At 39.7% G+C, this 18,185-nt stretch overlaps 1 protein-coding gene and 1 long non-coding RNA gene across 2 annotated transcripts in view; one reads left to right on the top strand and one right to left on the bottom strand.

The window, feature by feature from the left end:
- The window catches only part of LOC140940923 (uncharacterized), a 57,795-nt gene that overhangs the window by 14,655 nt on the left and 24,955 nt on the right, over nt 1–18,185 (bottom strand). The gene's annotated exons all lie outside the window — the stretch shown is intronic.
- On the top strand, nt 4,165–7,651 carry LOC140941692 (zinc finger protein ZIC 1-like). The gene has a single exon (XM_073390706.1). It carries the CDS (start codon nt 5,274–5,276, stop codon nt 6,684–6,686), a length of 1,413 nt encoding a protein of 470 aa, XP_073246807.1. The 5' UTR covers nt 4,165–5,273; the 3' UTR covers nt 6,687–7,651.

Here is an 18,185-nt window from a genome sequence, read left to right as displayed (position 1 = left end):
GGATATACAGCCGTATTCGACGACAAAACTAGCCCCTAGAATTATTTGACGACAGAAGAAAACAGACGGGCGGGCTAAATAGAAAAGAAAGAATAATAATAATAATAAAAACGAACGAGAAAGGGAACCTTTAAATTTTCTCAAACTGGTACCGAACAGTGTCCTTAGCTGAGTTTTTCTAGTTCTATTTTTTGTCGTGCACAATGATAAGAGCCAACATGTCATGTCCGCTTTTACTTGTTGACGGTAAATTAAAAATAACATTTTCCTATTCCCTTGGTAGAGAAAGCCACGAATCCTTTGTGGTTTGCTTTGAGCCAATAATAAGGAAACACTGCAGCCTGTTATTGACAATAAATTCAGCGCTTTTTATTCTTTTTTAAAACAAAATAAGACAAAACAAGAAAAAATACCTCGGTCAATAAACTTTTATTCAACCAAGAAGCTATGAATATTTTAACTGTTCTCGATAATTGTCCTTGGAATGAATACACTTTTGCATCCGTCAAGGGTTATTTGCCGTCACCGACAATTATGTCTGTGTTATGGTTACTATACAGGCTTTTTTTTTTTTTGGCTATTTACAAATGGCTGTCGCTTCTTTAAAATGGTTGCGTTGCTTGGCTGTGAGCCTGTCACTTCAGAAATGCACTTTTTGAGGAAGATTAATTAAAAGGTATTGGGTAAAAGGGACTTTGATGAGCCGAAATTGTGTTGAAAATGTTGAAGGTTGTTATCCAATAGCGGACGACGCCTGCATGCGTGCATTAGCTCGAGGGCAAATCATCAGCGAATTTGACAGTTAGCTCCACGACTGATCATTCCGGGTACAGGTGCCACGGATGTCGCAACAAAGGAACAACTCATGCAAAACGCTTAAAAAACGGCTCAATTTGTCGATGAATTGTATCCAAATTATTTTAGTCTCCTATTTTTATCTGTTGTTAATGGGCCCACTGCACTGAACGAGCGTGAACGTAAGCACGGTCGAACCCAAAGGAAATGCTCGGAAGTGGATAATTTACAACCAGTTTCCGGTTGTTTTTGACCGGTATTCTCTTGGAAGACAGCTTGCAAATAAGTCATCGCCTGTTACATCGTTGCGCGCTCACTGAGACTGGATCTGACGACATTAGGAAATGCTTTTTGCTTTTATATAAAATTGTGACTTAGCTAACAGATCCCTTTGGGTGGGATAAATGTATTCAAAGAAGACATAGAAAAAAACCTTTCTTCGGGATGAATATACATACCTACAGCCGTAGAAAAATAACACTTAAAAACCGCATTTGTCGCCCACGACGAAACTATGCTGGAAGTTATGTTTACATAAACAATCGTTCAAGAATTCACCTAACTAATTCAGAAAACCGACCTTTAAAACTCCTGCAGAGAAAAATATCAAAAGCAGGATTTCTAACATTTTTCGCATTTAAAGTTTTAATTGAACTTAAAAAGAAACTAGTGAGGTTGGATACGTGGGGTGAAAATTAAAGTTCGGTCAAGATTGAGTTAAAGCCATTTGTTCCTTTTTCGTTCTATACTCATGCATCTAAAGCCCACATTTACGAGTGATATTTACGGCGTCTTGGTGAGACAGTGACGTGTGGTCACAATAGGGTTCGTGTCGATGTTATGTAAGCTCTTACAGCAGCGATTGTTAGCAAGAACTTCGCACACAAACTTTCTTTCATACATGACCGCGACGGTTGCTATAAAGTGTCTATAAAGGGTTGCCCGTTGCGATGAGAACAGACAGTGAAGCGACGACGAATTGACTTTTAGTGTAGGTATAATTTGTGGTTAGAAATGAACACTCTAACATTAAAAATTCATGGAGAAGCAATCAGATTGTCACACTGGTTAGCAAGTTTTCTGCGGCCCGAAAATACTTTTAATTAAACTATGCCGCAGTTCTGAAAATAGGATTTACCTTAAAGCTTCTAACTCTCTAACGAACGATATTTTACACCCAGTTTAAAACAAAAATTACAAATTTTCATGTATGGAAGAATGGGTGCACCTTTATTTAGGTAATTTTAACTTTAATGGAAACATGACAGATTCGCTGGAGCGAAGATCAAGTATGGGATGAGAACTGATTACCAACCGACGACTCTTTATCTACATATTAGTACATATAGGCAATTTTTGGTCCTGTTTTATCGTATTTTCAAGAAGAAAATAAATCAAAAAGTAGAGATTAATGTACTCCTGTCTAAATGCAAACATTCAGCATGTAGCTGTTTTAATAACGCAGCGTTGATCAAACATGTCATAACCTAAGGACTGTTATATGACCTTAAGTTTAAGTTCGTATCTAAACCAAGATTACAAAGTAACAAGGTGGGAAAAGCAATAGAAGCGTGCTTGTTTGCTTTAACCGATAAAGCATATTACCTACTATAACAATGATCAGCGAACACCAACGAACTGCGTTCGCTATTTGAGAAAGTTTAAAGAAAGGGAAAGGTTAGTAATACATCAACTCTATGTCGCCTGTAATTTCATTTCCGAGATCGGCTTTTAAAGTCAGAGGAAATTAAATATGTTAGACAAAGTGATCTACCAGGGTCTTATATAATTGCAGTGTTTGGGCCATGATTTTTTCAAAGGCAACTTCTGTTAATAAGGTTTTTTAGCTGCAGGCGAGCTACAACAGCGTGCTTATGTAAACCTAACCATGTGCCATTTTATATTCGAGAAATAAGGTACTAAGTATGCAAATAAAGGATTAAAAAATGACCGGGTTTACGTCCAATTGAGGATTTTATTCCTAAACTGTCCAATGCTGAAGTTTTATTAAATATAGCTCTCTTCGTACCTTACGATTTCGATCCGTTGGAAACAAATTTAAGGAAACGATTTTGCAAGGATTTGTGGCCACTTTAACCAAGAAGATGGTTTCCTTGTAAAGTCGACGTGAGCCCTGTTTTTAATTTCTTATTTTACGGCTGTTACGGTATGATTAAAAAAGTTTTACTAGGGTGAAGTTTATTAAAAAACTCTTAACTTCTCAGATGGAGGGCGTACTAACCGGATACATAACTGAATACGTTGCCAATAGAGAGACATGTATGAAAACTGTTACCAAAGTTCCCTGGATTAATTTTACCTCAACTTAAGACAGGAACAAGATAGCGAGAGGGACGAAGTGACTTATCCAAGAAAAAATTACGAAACTTGTTATTTGTCGGGCCAATCAAATTTCTGATACGACAGGGACAATTATCTGTTTGATTTATTTCATAGAAGTGAGGAAAATAATTGAGACAGCTGAGTAATATTGCTTGATGTAAACACAAGCAGGTGTAGACATCCGTTCTCATAGTTGACAAAAAGAAGTAAGACTTGTAAAAGATAACAACACTCTGGAAAGAATCGAACTTAACAATTCACCACTATCTACCGATAGATAATAGCCAAACCAAGTGGAAAGGCATGTTCTAAGTCACATATTTCACACAAAAACCCTCACGGGCCTGTAATGTTCTTTTACTCGAAGTTGATTGATATCACAATATTTAATGAGTACAGAAAAATAAAAAAATAAAATATCGTTTGATCACGTAAGGTTACCGGTTTAAGTTATGATTACAAAGAAAATGAGCAGGTTTATTTCATCCAAGATGTAATGTGGCGGCAAAATAGCTTCAAGGGTGAAACGTGCCCTTCATTTGTTTATATTTTCAAGAAGTAATTTTGGGAAGCGGCTGCAAGTCTTGCTATCTACCTTCTGTAATGGCTTTTCGTTTTTCCTGTCAATTTCCAATGCATAACCATTCACCGAGGAATAGAGTCAAATTGTGAATTGGCATTTAAAATTCAATAAGCCACGGTAGTAATTGCCTCCTTCATGGCGGGGTAGAGTGGAAATTGTCTTTTTTTCTAAGTTGAAGGTGTGCAGCTTGTCTGGGTCTACTGCTAGGTTCGAAAAACCACGGAAATTAGGCCGACAGTGCCCGGTGAATACATTCAATTATAGGAGAGGGAGAAGGGTGCCCTCGCGTGCCGTGAACTAATTTATAGAGACTTTTTCATCTTCTTCGCGTGATCTATAAACACTCTTACAACACCCCCAGTTCACAGTGCAGTGGACAATGGCGTGCCGTGTATGAATTATACTTAGCAGTGGTAGTCACTTCAATGCGGACCTTAATTAAACTTAGCCAAATGAAATGCAGTGTTTTACCCTTTCTATAGAAGGTCCTGTTTAATAGTAGGCGATGGGGACCACTTAACATCTTTATTGATTCATTATTCCAAGCAAGAAGGCCTGAGAGATAACATCTGATATCATCTTCAATCACTTTTTGTAGCGGTTATTCGCTTTAGCGCCTACGTTAAAGAGAAAAACTATCGTAATGTACCACGAAGTACGGCCCATCCCTATGGCCCGCCTAAGTACTCCACGGACAATTGAATGATGAATTGGCGAAAATCCTATGTCGGTCGCAAAACTGAGGCAAACTATAGTGACTCCTGGCGATTACTGTCAATACTATTGCGCCTCTCGGGGTGTTAATAAATTTATTGGGACAAACACTGAAGATGAAGTGTCAGGGTGTTTGCTTTTAAAACGTTTAACCATCGAAGATTTCCCATTATGTCACGAGCAAAAGTGCCAAGTAACGCGAATTTCGGGGCGGCCTTAGTCTTTTTCGAGGGGAACTTTCTTCGACAACGTCAAGTGTAACTACGTTGAGTGACATCGCTGCAAGGTGTTTATTCTTTCCCGCTGTGCTTTTCAAATTGTGTCCCTCCCTATATGTCTATCACCGCAACCTCACCTGCAACGTAGCTGTTACTAAACGACAACATGAACTCTCCTCGCGATACTTTAGAGAAATAGCAAAGTGGACAGGCGCAAGATTCTCAGAGAAAGTACGCAGGCCGCTTCCGATAAAGTGAACGTAATCTTGGATGCGATCAAAGCCTCGAAGCTAAAAGAAATCGTTCATGCTCGGGGTTAGTCAATAAGAAAAGGAATGCCAAATATAGTGTTGTTTTCAGAAGCTATCAAACAATTAGGAACATAACCACAGCCCTGCGGGAGACGACTAATCATAATATTCACCGGGATCACTTTACTGCTCATGCGTGCTTTCTTGGCAGGACAATTGTCCGTTGAGTCTCACGCTGGGTTTTAACGGTGTAACATATGCTACTGCACTCAAAACTTTCGCGTAGTCTCTCTTTAATAATAGTTTGCCTCGTTATTATTTACACTGTCCAAGAGTTGATCCATATTCAAAACCCGGGGAAGCCTTAAAATGGATGGCAGTTTTGCCAAGCGGTATTCATTGCCATTTGAGGGTGCAGCTCTAAGGTCCTCGTCCGCGAACAACTTGCCAACAAACTCGACCGCTGGACTTCACGAGCACAAGAAAGACTCGCCGTTAGGAATGAATCATTTGCTTGACTCAGGAAGCCATCTTTCGTCGATCAGATTTGCAGCAGCGCACAGAGCACAAGCCGAAGCTGTCGCTTTCGATCAAAAACCGCCTGGGATGTCGTCGCAGCAGACTCTATACCATTCGTTTCCTGCGTATCGTCATGTTTCTGCTCAAGGCTTCCCACCTCACGAGTTTATCCATCACCAGGACTCGCACTTAGGCTCTGCTAACATAGCGAGTTCTCACTCGTTGGCTCTTCACGACCCCATCGCTTCCAACACGCCCAATTACTCACATAGGCACAACATGTTCAGTTCGCCACCAACCGCTCCAATTCACGGAAACAACATAAACTACCATCACGCAGTGACGCATAAAGGCTTAGATGTCACGAGCAATCCGCATATACACTACGGAGCTCTTACGCCAGGGCACGAGGTAACATCTCCACATCATGGAATGCCTCCGGTTCTCAACAATCAGCTCAGGTACCGCGGAGACTTTTATTCGCGAACAGATCGCTTTGCACAAGGCGGTCTCGGAAGCCCTTTCTTGGATCATGGACCTCCAGGTTATGGAGGGCCAGGAGGACCCGGAATGTATCACCTTCCTCTAATAAAACAGCCCACAAACCAAATACTTACCTGTCTTTGGGTAGACCAGAACCCAGTGCAAGGAAAACGGAAGCCTTGCGGTAAGCAGTTCACCATGATGCAAGATCTAGTGTCGCATATCTCGGACGAGCATGTAAGTATCAATGATTCCAACCTCCACGTTTGCTACTGGCAAGAGTGCGTGAGAAGCGGACTACCCTTCAAAGCAAAATACAAGCTGGTCAATCATATTCGAGTCCATACTGGAGAGAAACCTTTCCCTTGCCCCTTTCACGGCTGCGGGAAACTGTTTGCTAGGTCTGAAAACCTAAAGATTCACAAGAGAACTCACACGGGTGAGAAGCCATTCGAGTGTGAGTTCCCTGGCTGCGATCGTCGCTTCGCCAACTCGAGCGACCGGAAAAAGCACTCTCACGTGCATACCTCAGACAAACCGTACATCTGCAAAATCGAAGGGTGCAATAAGAGTTACACACATCCCAGCTCACTAAGAAAACACATGAAACTTCACGAGACCGGTGGACTCAGGCCATTGTCGCCGCCTATTTCTCAAACAAACGGGCAGCGGGATAGTATAAGTTCAGACAGGGACAGTCCTATAAAACCTTCCGCTAGAACGCCTTCTCCAAGAGGGCGATCGAACACTGAGAACAGCACAGAATGGTACTCTTGTTAGTTTTCAACGGCTTTTTAGACTACTTGAAATGGCGGATTTATTACATTTGTTGACTTGCAAGAACCATGTTTTACTAAAGAAGTTCACATACTTAGAATCCTTATAGAATATTTCCACACAGATAAAGATCGATTTAGCCAGTGAAGTGAAATAAATAATACGATTTAGCTTTCGTTCTGAACGATTTACACAGTAGTAAATTAAGGAAGCACTTTTTAATTTCAAAATAAGACGATAAAGAGGGAGTGCATATGAAGTGTTTTCTCTCTCCTTGAATTTTGTTGCCGTACAGGTGCTGTATTATTCTTGTAAATACGTTTCTCTTACCGTACATTAAAGACATTAAATCGAGAATGTAGAGACTGAAAGTCGATAAACCACTGGTTTAAAACGTTCAATGTAGTGAGCGCAAAATATCTGTAAATCAAGTTGAAGGAAAAAGACAAAACAACCATTGAGCACCACATGCAAATCGTTAATTATTTTGCGACCTTATTGACAGTTCCTGCACAAAATACAATATGAAGTAACAGGAACTTTTTATTTGAAATAAAGAGTAATGCGGAAAGAAGAACTCAGACAGATATTTGATTTTTCGCGAGAAGTCACGTTTCGTGAGACAGCTCACACCAATTACAAACATTTGGAGGCCATGCTGTTATCACCGGTTGCCACTAACAGTAAACTTTTCACCTAGTGTCACGGAAATTGTGGCCAAAAAAAACTACCTCAAATGCCAAACACCTTAACAAATCTCAAATTTGTTAGAGAAAAGTCTCTGAACTTCAGCTGGCTTGAACCAGGACAAAATAACGAGGGTATGTTCACACTTGCTCAGCTGCCACAATAACGACTGCACGCTTAAAGCTATCAAGACAGTTTGTATTCTACGATGATTTCCATTAAGGAACTAAAACAAAACCTTTTAATTTATTTTCCTAACTTAGAAAAATAAAATTCCGTTTATCGACAAAATAGCTATTTACAATTTTTATCTGGCTTCCGTATTAACAAGATCTCGTATCTTTCTTTCATCTTAAAATGATGATTGTTTAGGGAGGAAGGGAAGATAATGAGTGAAAAGTTAGACCGGTATTAATTAAACATGTAAGGGCACCTTGGCCTTCCTTTTATTATTTTCTTCCACAATGATATTCTGCTCTAAAAATTACCCCAAATAACAGAGCATAATCAAGACGCAAACCTTTACCTTTGACGATTACGAGTCTCGGTGAAGTTCAAGAAATACAACGTCTAGTAATTTGTCACCAACAAGGCTAATCTTCCAACAGATTTCAGTTGTCCAAGCGGCTTTCAAGCGTAACAAAGCCCCGTTTAAATTTACGGCCAATTAAAAAAAAAGACTTTGCGATTTTACGAAAATCGTAGGTCAATTTCTCGTCTTATCACCTTGCCGAAATTGCCTTTACTTTCCGCAAAGCCTGAATACATTTTCCAGTGAAATACCAATTATGTTTTCAAAGGCTTTATCTTGCAGGTTTAACTAAATATACTGAGCTATACAGAACAAGAAAATAACACAATGAGATGCGTACAAGACCTTTCTAAAAACTATTTCTTTAGATGCAAGTTAACTCTACGCGAAATAAATCTCAAACAAAATCGATTCAATTCAGAGAAACGAGTGGGAGATGGACAGCTGCGAGATTGTACTTCTGTTAAAAAAGATCCCAGCGAGGGTTAGTGCCTCCTTCAAGATTTTTTGTTGATTCCCATCGCAAAATTGCCTCCGATTGAAGCATTTTTCTACGGTTTGCGACAAAAACAGAAGGTAAATAAAACTGAAACGAAGTACTTATTGACTCGGAATCTTGAGTACAATCATCAGCTTCATATTGTAAATACACTTGCATTGTATCTTTGTCAAGATGAATATATCACTTAAAAAGTACACACACGGACGGAGATAGAACTTGGTAACACATCTCAAAACGAATAGGGAACATACTTTAATACTGTTTAAGTTTAATGTCAATCCATATAAAGTTTGTGTGTGACTGGCATACTCTCTTTTATCATGTTATATCCCTCTTAGTCCCAGAGTCGACCATGAAGATATGTACGTATATAGTTTGTAAAAAAAACAATGCTGTCCCCATTCAAATGAAACCTGAATAGAACTACAACTAAATCATATTTGTTTTCTAGGATTTGCAAAATGGCATTCAGATATTTCTTTTAAAATTTACTCGTGGCCGCTTCTACGAGTTAAGGAGTTAAAAAGATTTTACAGACATAAGATAGTGAGATCTCAATGATGGCCTAGGTAACTCGAATTCAAAACTTAATCCTCCAACTGTAAGCTGCTATGTGGACCTTGTTATTTGCTTGTCTATAGAAGAAGCAGGATAACGAGTCCAGCTGGCAGCCTCTCGATCGCTTTACAGTATCCTAGGCGAGAAAACAGAAAACGTACTTTCCCTGAAGCCAATTTGTACCCGGCTTATTGAGAACACAAGACAAAGTATGACAATGTCTTTTAGAAGCTTTGGCGCTGATTCTGAGTGAGGTGGCAGCCATCTTTGCGTGATAAATTTTACCATTTTCTTAAAAGTCAATTTTGGACCGCTTGCCGTTTGAAAAAACTGTGAAAAAAGTGTTCGCTAACACGCGGCGCGTACGCTCGCGTAGTGCACCAAAAACAGTGCAGGTCACACAAAACAAGATGAATCCATGTTCTTAGATGGGTTTGAGGTAATGTTTTGTGTTATTTCTCCCTCTTTTAGCCAACTTTTTCCTCATTTTTGGAAGAAAAGACAGAAATGACAGAGGGACGCTAGGCAAAGAGGTACCTATTCATGACAAAGATAAAAACATTTTTCTTGTTGGGTTTCAAGAACAAAAGAACAGTTTTAAGTTGACTGACGGGCAAAAATTGCAAATTTTAATAAATAATTTTAATGTGACCGACGCACCACGGATTTATGTAATTCTTGCTGAGCGCTTAACAAAATACTTTTGTCTGTACCGGGGGAGATGTAATTGAATTTCAAAACTCTTAAGAGAATATTTAGTAGAGTGGCGTGGTGAAATTAAAAACCGACAAACAACCGGAAGAATACGTTAAGAGGTTAACTGGTCTGCAACTGCAACTGCACAAGCACTTCTACTTAGTAAGATGTTCCGGAGGAGTTAGCTGGTATCCCACGATTGATTTTTAGATGTAATATTTAAACGTTCTACGTCCGACTGCGGACTACAATAGCTAATCACGGCCCTAGAAGGTTTCAAAATAGCCTTTGTGATAGACCTTTTGAAATGGCTCTGCGCCCCGCTGTGTACCCTCCGAGAAACCACGCTTGATTTAAGATTAACTGCGGCAGCACTGTGTAGGTCGCTGGGAAGGTGGAGCCACTAACAACGGCACATGTAAACATCAAGAATACGGCCACCGAAAAGGCCCAGAGGAGGGCGACTCATCTCACGAAAAGATTTGGGTTAAGAGAGAAAACTTTCGTGACCTTAGCCAATTACTGTGTCAGGCCTTAATGTCCAAAATCCTGAGTTTTTATTTGCGAAAAGCGACGAACAACAAACAGAACACAAACACCGTGGGGAACGACTACTCTATTTCCTATTTTTGTTCGTTAAAAGCCTGAAAATGAAAATTTAGAAACGGATTCTCAGATTCTAGGAGACAAGGCATCGCGTCGCCAGACTACATTCTCAATTGATGGCAAAAACATTAAACCTGCAACGACGTGTCACGGTTTTGCGGTAATAAAGATAAGCATATCATCAAACCACACTTGTAAATTTGGCATTGTTGCACTGATTAGCATCTAGAAGCGACGTAAACTCGTTAAGTGATGGGATTTGTTCAAGTGGCTGTGAAGTGAGCAGCAGCAGAGAGTACTCGCGTTGGGGCATGATTGGTATAGTTATTACTTTTTGTTGAGCAATGCAGACAGGGGGTCGAATTCAACCCATCGAGCGTGTGAAAACAAAGAAATTTTTATTCGCTTTGACTAACAATGACAACAGATAAATCATACAATTTAACAAAGTAAAAACATCGGTGAAAAAATAATTAAAATGCTTATTTTTAGATAGGTGCTTATAAAAAGATGCGATGTTTTGATTAGTTCCTTCTCGATCCGAGACAATTCGTGGCGTCCTTAATATTAAAGTCTTTTTAGTTTTGTCTACTTCGCTTCGTTTTGGCTATAAACGAACCTTGAGAAACAGTGAACTGTAGTACAAAATATTCACGGTAAACTACTAGACACGTTACAAGATCGATGGTTTTGACTGTTTTGTACCTGAACGCAATTTGCAACAAAAAGTGGATCTACAACCCTTCATAAACACATTATATAATTGCTAAGTCATCGAAACTCTAATGTGTTATTAAAAACAAAGACGCTCCACTGTAAATCTTTGTTTTTCTAAGCGTCATATTGACGAATAAAGGTGTTCACATAAATGAGCTATTGCAGTTCTTGAGCGACGCCGTACCGTTATAGTGAAAATCCACACGAAAATCTGAAGTAGGGATTGAGACAAATTCATAAGACTTAGGTCAAGTTCTGTTACTCTGTTATACCACTATTACACTGCTGAGAGTTGAATAAGAGACTACACATGGAATAAGGAGAAACAGAAATCATGAGAAATGTTGTGTTTACCAAATGCACAACCATCATCACACTCCCACGAACATTGTACGTACAAAAACTGACAAACATCTAAGTTCACGGTCACCTAAAATTATGTTACTTCAAAAGCCAAAATCGCCATTTTTATCTTACTGTCTCTCTTGTTTACATTAGTTGTTAGACATGTGAGCATAATCACCCAGGAAACATAGCATGGTAGTCTTAAGCTTGCCATTTTTAACACTGAATCAAGCCGGAAGTTAAGAGTAACATTAAGCCGGATCCCAGTCCCAGTTTTATGCTTATGGAGTAACCTTAAATGTTCCTCAAGTCAAAAGAAGTAGAACAACTGACTACGTGCAAATATCCCACGCCCTACACTGAAATCTGCTCTCGCGGGATAAAACCTGGCAAAGGTACGTGATTGCGGCATCACAAAGGCTATGCAAAGTATAGAGCAAGTTTTATCATTTTCATTTCCTTCTGGGCGGACTTCAAAGGCCAAATAGCCCAAATGATACTTATAGAAATAACAATGACAATTGTGAAACAAAAGCAGAAGTGTTGCCATTGACAAGAAAAGAAGACTGTAATAGATATGGTTCTTATTTCCTAGGGCAGACACAGGGAGGTCTCCCAGAACTATGAGTAAAACAATTTGATGCAAGGCACTGTTGGGGAGGCCACATGCGAACTAGCGACATTTACACAGGAGGGATCTGCCAAGCGTTTGGGTTACAGTGCACAGCACACGAACAAGAGATATTAGTAGCAGCCCTATTTACCTGTTCACCATCAATTGATATGTTAGCTACATTGAAAAGGTCACAAAAATATTGTTTTCTTAAGTGCCAAGGAACTAGAAACAAAGCATGGCTGAGGGCAGGCTGGTATCATTTAACGTCGGTCCGCGCGATGTGACGCGTGTTTCTGTAATTCCCTTGATCCCATCCGTTTTGGATCAGCACTCACTTGTAGCGTAAAAGTGTTGACAAACTGAATGGGTGATAAATCGCTAATCTGTAACATAATAAGATGTTTCACTTCCTGAAAGTGGGGGATTACAAATCCGTTAAAAACCTGTGAAGGGGTCGAAACAATTAATCGTTTCACATCTGTGATCCATATTATGGTTAGCAAGAAAATCTACAAGAATAACAAACCTCAAGAACCGACCAGATGCCATATTTTCATGAATGAAACAAGTAACGACACTTTACGATACACTTTATCAGGAAAGATTAAAATCAAGGTAAATTAAATTGCACCTGTGGTTTCCCTTTTCTCTGACGACCTTTGGCGTTAACATGCCACTTCTTGTAAATCTTTGCCACTCAGCAGCGTAATAAATAAGTTGACAAATTTTTATTAAAACAAACTAGAGATTCTGAGAGCTATTTTCTCCAGCACTTGCCTCCCAACCAGTTTCGCCCGGGTTCAATTCGCGCCCTCGACGCCATACCGGTCGAGTTTGTCGTTGGTTTTCGACCTTGCTGCGGGAAATGTTTTTCCTGATACTTCGGTTGTACCCTTCCCTCAAAAATCAACGCTTCCAAATTCCAGTTCCATCTGTAGCACATGGACACACTTTGATTAAATTTACCTGAACATTTTTCCTTGTAGTAACCCGCTTGAGACGTTTTTGTCGACTAATCGCCTTTGGCTCGTGATTGCTGAAGTGTTTTAGATGTACCCTAATTTTTAACTCATAGCAAATCAGTAAAAAGCTTGTTCTTGAGCTTTAAATACACATTTTTTAGGTAACATAACCAATTTGATCGCAGAGAAAGAAAAGACTGTTCCACAATTTGTATATTTTCAAAAACTGATGAGGCCAGAAAAATAAAAACAAAGGAAGTAACATGTTTCAGGCACTGCAGAACTATTCTGAACATATTGACTGTCAAACAAGGCGATATCCCTCTACAGCAAAAGTAAATTTAATCATCCTTTGCATCTTCCATATCTCTAAACGTTTTCTTAGCAGTATAAGTGACAGACGCATTTTGACTTCGCACTAAAGAAACATTGCACATTAGTTTTCCTTTTCAGGGGACTCTGCACATTTGCCAAAGAAACAGAAAACAACAATAAACTGACAAACATATCTGGTCAGAGTTTATCTAAGTTCCACGACCTTTCCCCAAAAAGGTAAATTTAACTATACTTTGTATCAGCTCCGTGTCTGACAATTTCGTTGTGGCCATCAAGGTCATAAAAGAGGAATTTTCGTTTTCCTATCTTAGTTTCCATTGCGGAAACGATCCAAAGCATAATAATAATAATAATAATAATAATAATAATAATAAGAAGAAGAAGAAGAAGAAGAAGAATGATAATTGAACGCTATTTTTGCAGTTTACACTCGTAATTTGAATACGTGAACTAGGGACTATGATGCAACCATTCAAATGGAAGTTCTGTAGCGGTAGCAATAGTTTCTCGAGACTTAAAAGAGAATTTCATCTTTTTCAAGAGTTTTACGTCATATCTAGGAAGACTTGCGACAACAAAACAATGATATACGTTCAATATAACGTCGCATGTGGCGCATATTATAATCACGACTCTGTTGATACGTTCAATTGAAAAAAATGCTAAAGACTTGACAAAATAGCGTTACACGATTATGACGTTGAGGTAACAAAGTTAAATGAAAACACAAATAGCTGAAGGTTTACGAATACTTATAACAAATGAACCATTGCTTAAAGGACCCACGTTTTTAAATTCATTTTTAGTTATTTGGTTTTTCACTAACAAGAAAAGAACTGACCCAAAAAACTGTGATACTTCAACTGATTTTGTTCACGATAGGTGATCTGTCTTGATTTCTAACTCTTACGCGAATAACTCTCAGTGCCATTGAATTTTGATCATTACAGTCAACTCTCTCTAAGGCGGACACCTTTGGGACCGGCACTAAGTGTCCGTCTTAGAGAGGTGTCCGTCTTATAGAGAGTCAAATAAAGGGAGTAAAGAAAGGCAGGGACCAACTCTAAGTGTCCGTTTTACAGAGGTGTCCGTCTTTTAGAGGTGTCCGTTAAGGTAGAGTCGACTGTATACGTTTCTCGGAAACTGCTCACCTACCCCTCCCCCTAAGCCAACATTAACACTTACTTCTCACTTACGGCCAATTGTTGGCTTAGGGGAGGGGTAGGTGGGCAGTTTCCCAGAAACGTATAATGATCCGAATTTTCTATTTTGCAACTAATTCAGTGGATCCCTTGCCCTTGGCCTTACTTCAACTGAGAGGCACAATCCAAGGTACAAAAGAATTTATAAAATGTGAAACACGTAACTACAAGCAGCAAGGGGCTTTCACATCATGTAACTTTAAACTCAATTGTTTTAAGACAGCTTTGAAATTGCCTTTTCTCCAGATGTATTAATACTACGATGACGGGTGCGGAGGTGGGAGGAAGAATACTGTTAAACATTTTGATTCCAAAACTCTCATAGATAAGAACACTTCCCTAAAGCAAATCTGGTTACTACTTGTCCGAGCTGCCCGAAGGTCGTTAAACCCTAACTAAGGATCAAACTTTTAACCCACAATTGGGTTTAGCATCTTATAAACTGCTTTAAACTGCCATTTTTAAGCTAGAACAATTGGGTCTGTGAGTAAAGTCACAACAACATTTCCATATAAACACTAATTACACGAACATAGACATGAAAATTAGTGTTAAAATTTCGCTGCGGTGCAGTTAGTTTGCCAGTAGATAATTTTGTTATCTAGAGAAAACCTCTCGGATTTCTGTGTCCTATTTCGGACCAATTTTCTTTGAAACTGAACCCCTTACAGTGTAATACACCCGTCTTACAGCCTGCCCCCAGTCCCCACTTCTTCCAGAGACAATCAATCTGAGATATGTCGTGTTAGGGTGTGGAAAAAGTGACACTTTCCCAAGCAATGATATGTCGTTCGAACATCCTGAAAACTCTTAATTGAGCGCCTACTCGTAATTGACGGTAAAGCTCATACAACTAATTTCTGGGGCGTTGCCTGCATTCTGTACCTCCCAAATTATTCATTAATAGCCATGATTCAACAGCTTTTACGAGAATAGTCAATTGAAATGCGATAAAAGGATTCTGTACTGATATGGATTAGTTAGGACATTCCAGCATAACTTAGTTCAAGGAGGTAAATTTTTTGGCCAACAGGAAACGGGTCATGCGTGTCGAAAGATTGGGATGAAAGCGAAACACATTTTGCACTGACCTGTCGCAAAACTTTGGCATTCCTCTTCCCCTTGGCATCTGTTTGATAGTCGAGTTGAAGGAGATCATTTTTTGGAGAAGCATGTAAAGACAGAAATCTCTAGAATCGTCTGATATGATTTCAACTGCGTGGAAACGATACTGCCATCACTCGATCGATTAACCAACCTCAACTGTCATTCTAACAAAGAACTTGCCTCGAAAATACTCAGGGCCCTAAAAAGGAAAGTGTGCACCAGGGTATGGTGTAAATGCTGGCAAAACAACATCTCAAAGACAACTCTCATTTGAGGTCTGCCCGGGAGAATCGTAAAGTGATTTCTATTGAGTTATTCTGGACTAAGAGTCTCAAATAACACATGTACCCCATGGTTAGGTAGCTTCCTACCGTTAAATCAATATTTTAGTGTGCTTTTGTTTTTATTCTTCAACGCAATGACTGCCAAAGAAGAAATCGGTGTGGTAACACGTACTGATCAACAATTTTCGATATTTCCGTTCAGGATCACCCCCTGCATTTAGCCTAAGGGAAAACATCAAAGCTTCAGTTCAAAATCTATATTACATGTAACACCGGACCCTAATTAAAGTTGAGCCATATTTCAGGGTCCAAACAAGCTACAGTTATGTGGGTTCAGAGATCTGTGGATTAAAAAAGGGCGGGATATGGCGGGGTGTGTGGGTTAAAACAAAGCAGTGGAGTCAACTGTATTGCGAGGGATCAGGGATCGGATTTTTAGAGACAGCGAAAAACCCCTGCAAACTTTATTTTCAATTTTGTTCCTTCCTTTTTTGTGATAGTTTGATACTATACTAAAATACAGTGTGCTGGAACGTCTTACAAACTGTCACATCGCAATCGTGAAGAACTACGTTACATTTTATTTTGATTTAATCATTTTTCTCACAAGTTCAATAATCATGGCACCCCAACATGAGTGAACTTGATTTTTTAACACAGCATTGTTGGAGCACAGTCAAATAGACTGATACTATAACTACAAAAGAGAAGGACAACCATTTAGGTTCTATTCTAACTTAACAACTTTTTTAAGGTCTATTAGGTGAAATTATGCATGAAACGTTCTCCGGTGTATATCGATTGCCAATATTTTCGTTTCTATATTCACCCCACGAGTACCACTAAACAAAAAAGGTATTACCAGGCACAGAAAAGACTTCACTATAAACCAAACAGAAAATGTAGTGAAAGTAAGTTGATCAATAAAAACTTGCCCTTTGAGTGACTGAAAAACAAACAAACAAACAAAGCTGGAGTTCGTTAACATTTTTGGAATTTTCTCGAGTGACAGCACCAGCAAAAGATAATAATAATAATAATAATAATAATAATAATAATAATAATAATAATAATAATAACAATAATATTCATCTTCATTATCTTATGGCGGACAAATAAAGGTAGAACATATCATCTCACTTGGCGCGCCTAAAAGAAAGCGAATAAAAGAAGCAAAAAGCAGAATATAGATAAAACGAAGTACTGCCGTTGGTGGAAACTCAATTCTCTTCTTCATCATTTACACCTCAGGATCAGCCAGCCAACCCAGAGACCCCTGCGGCATCGACGATGAGTGCTCGCTCTCAGGGAGACAAGGTGTGTCGCCTGGAGGATGCATAGGGTTATGAGTTTGTACCCATGTGAAAATCAGAAAAAGTAACAGAGGAGTGTGGGGCTGAGATGCAGCCCTTTACTTCGCTGCCTGTTTATCAGCCAACCCAGAGACCCCTGCGGCATCGACGATGAGGACTCCCTCTCAGGGAGACAAGGTGTGTCGCCTGGAGGATGCATAGGGTTATGAGTTTGTACCCATGTGAAAATCAGAAAAAGGAGCAGAGGAGTGTGGGGCTGAGATGCAGCCCTTTACTTCGCTGCCTGTTTATCAGCCAACCCAGAGACCCCTGCGGCATCGACGATGAGGGATCGCTCTCAGGGAGACAAGGTGTGTCACCTGGAGGATGCATAGGGTTATGAGTTTGTACCCATGTGAAAATCAGAAAAAGGAACAGAGGAGTGTGCGGCTGAGATGCAGCCCTTTACTTCGCTGCCTGTTTATCAGCCAACCCAGAGACCCCTGCGGCATCGACGATGAGGGCTCCCTCTCAGGGAGACAAGGTGTGTCGCCTGGAAGAAGCATAGGGTTATGAGTTTGTAACCGTGTGAAAACCAGAAAAAGGAACAGATCAGAGGAGTGTGCAGCTGTGATGCAGCCCTTTGCTTCGCTGCCTGGTTATTTGACCATGGGTCTCGCGCATAGATAAGTTAAGGACTTATGTGGATGGAGAATAAGAGACACTGCATGCAGGGCGAAGGTCTCCACAGGTCATGACTAGCCACTGAAGCAAACTATTAGCATCGTACTGGAGGTCACCAAAAGCAAGGTTGTGAAGGGCTCAAGTAACCTGGACAATCATTTGCTCATGAATGGTTCTCTTTCTGTGTTGGTACAATCATTGGTCGCAAGTGCAACATCGCGTTCATTCTTGGACGTGGAAATCGACCGCGCTAGAGCTGCCCTTTCACTCTTCAACCTCGATACACAACGGAATCAGAGCCTTGAAAACAAATTAGATTTTTAGAGACGCAAACCAAATAAACACAAGCAAAGGTAATTTCTAAACAGAGACGTAT

Source organism: Porites lutea, chromosome 6 (genome assembly GCF_958299795.1).
Source record: "Porites lutea chromosome 6, jaPorLute2.1, whole genome shotgun sequence".
Lineage (NCBI taxonomy): Eukaryota > Metazoa > Cnidaria > Anthozoa > Scleractinia > Poritidae > Porites > Porites lutea.
This window is presented reverse-complemented; position numbering and strand designations above follow the sequence as displayed.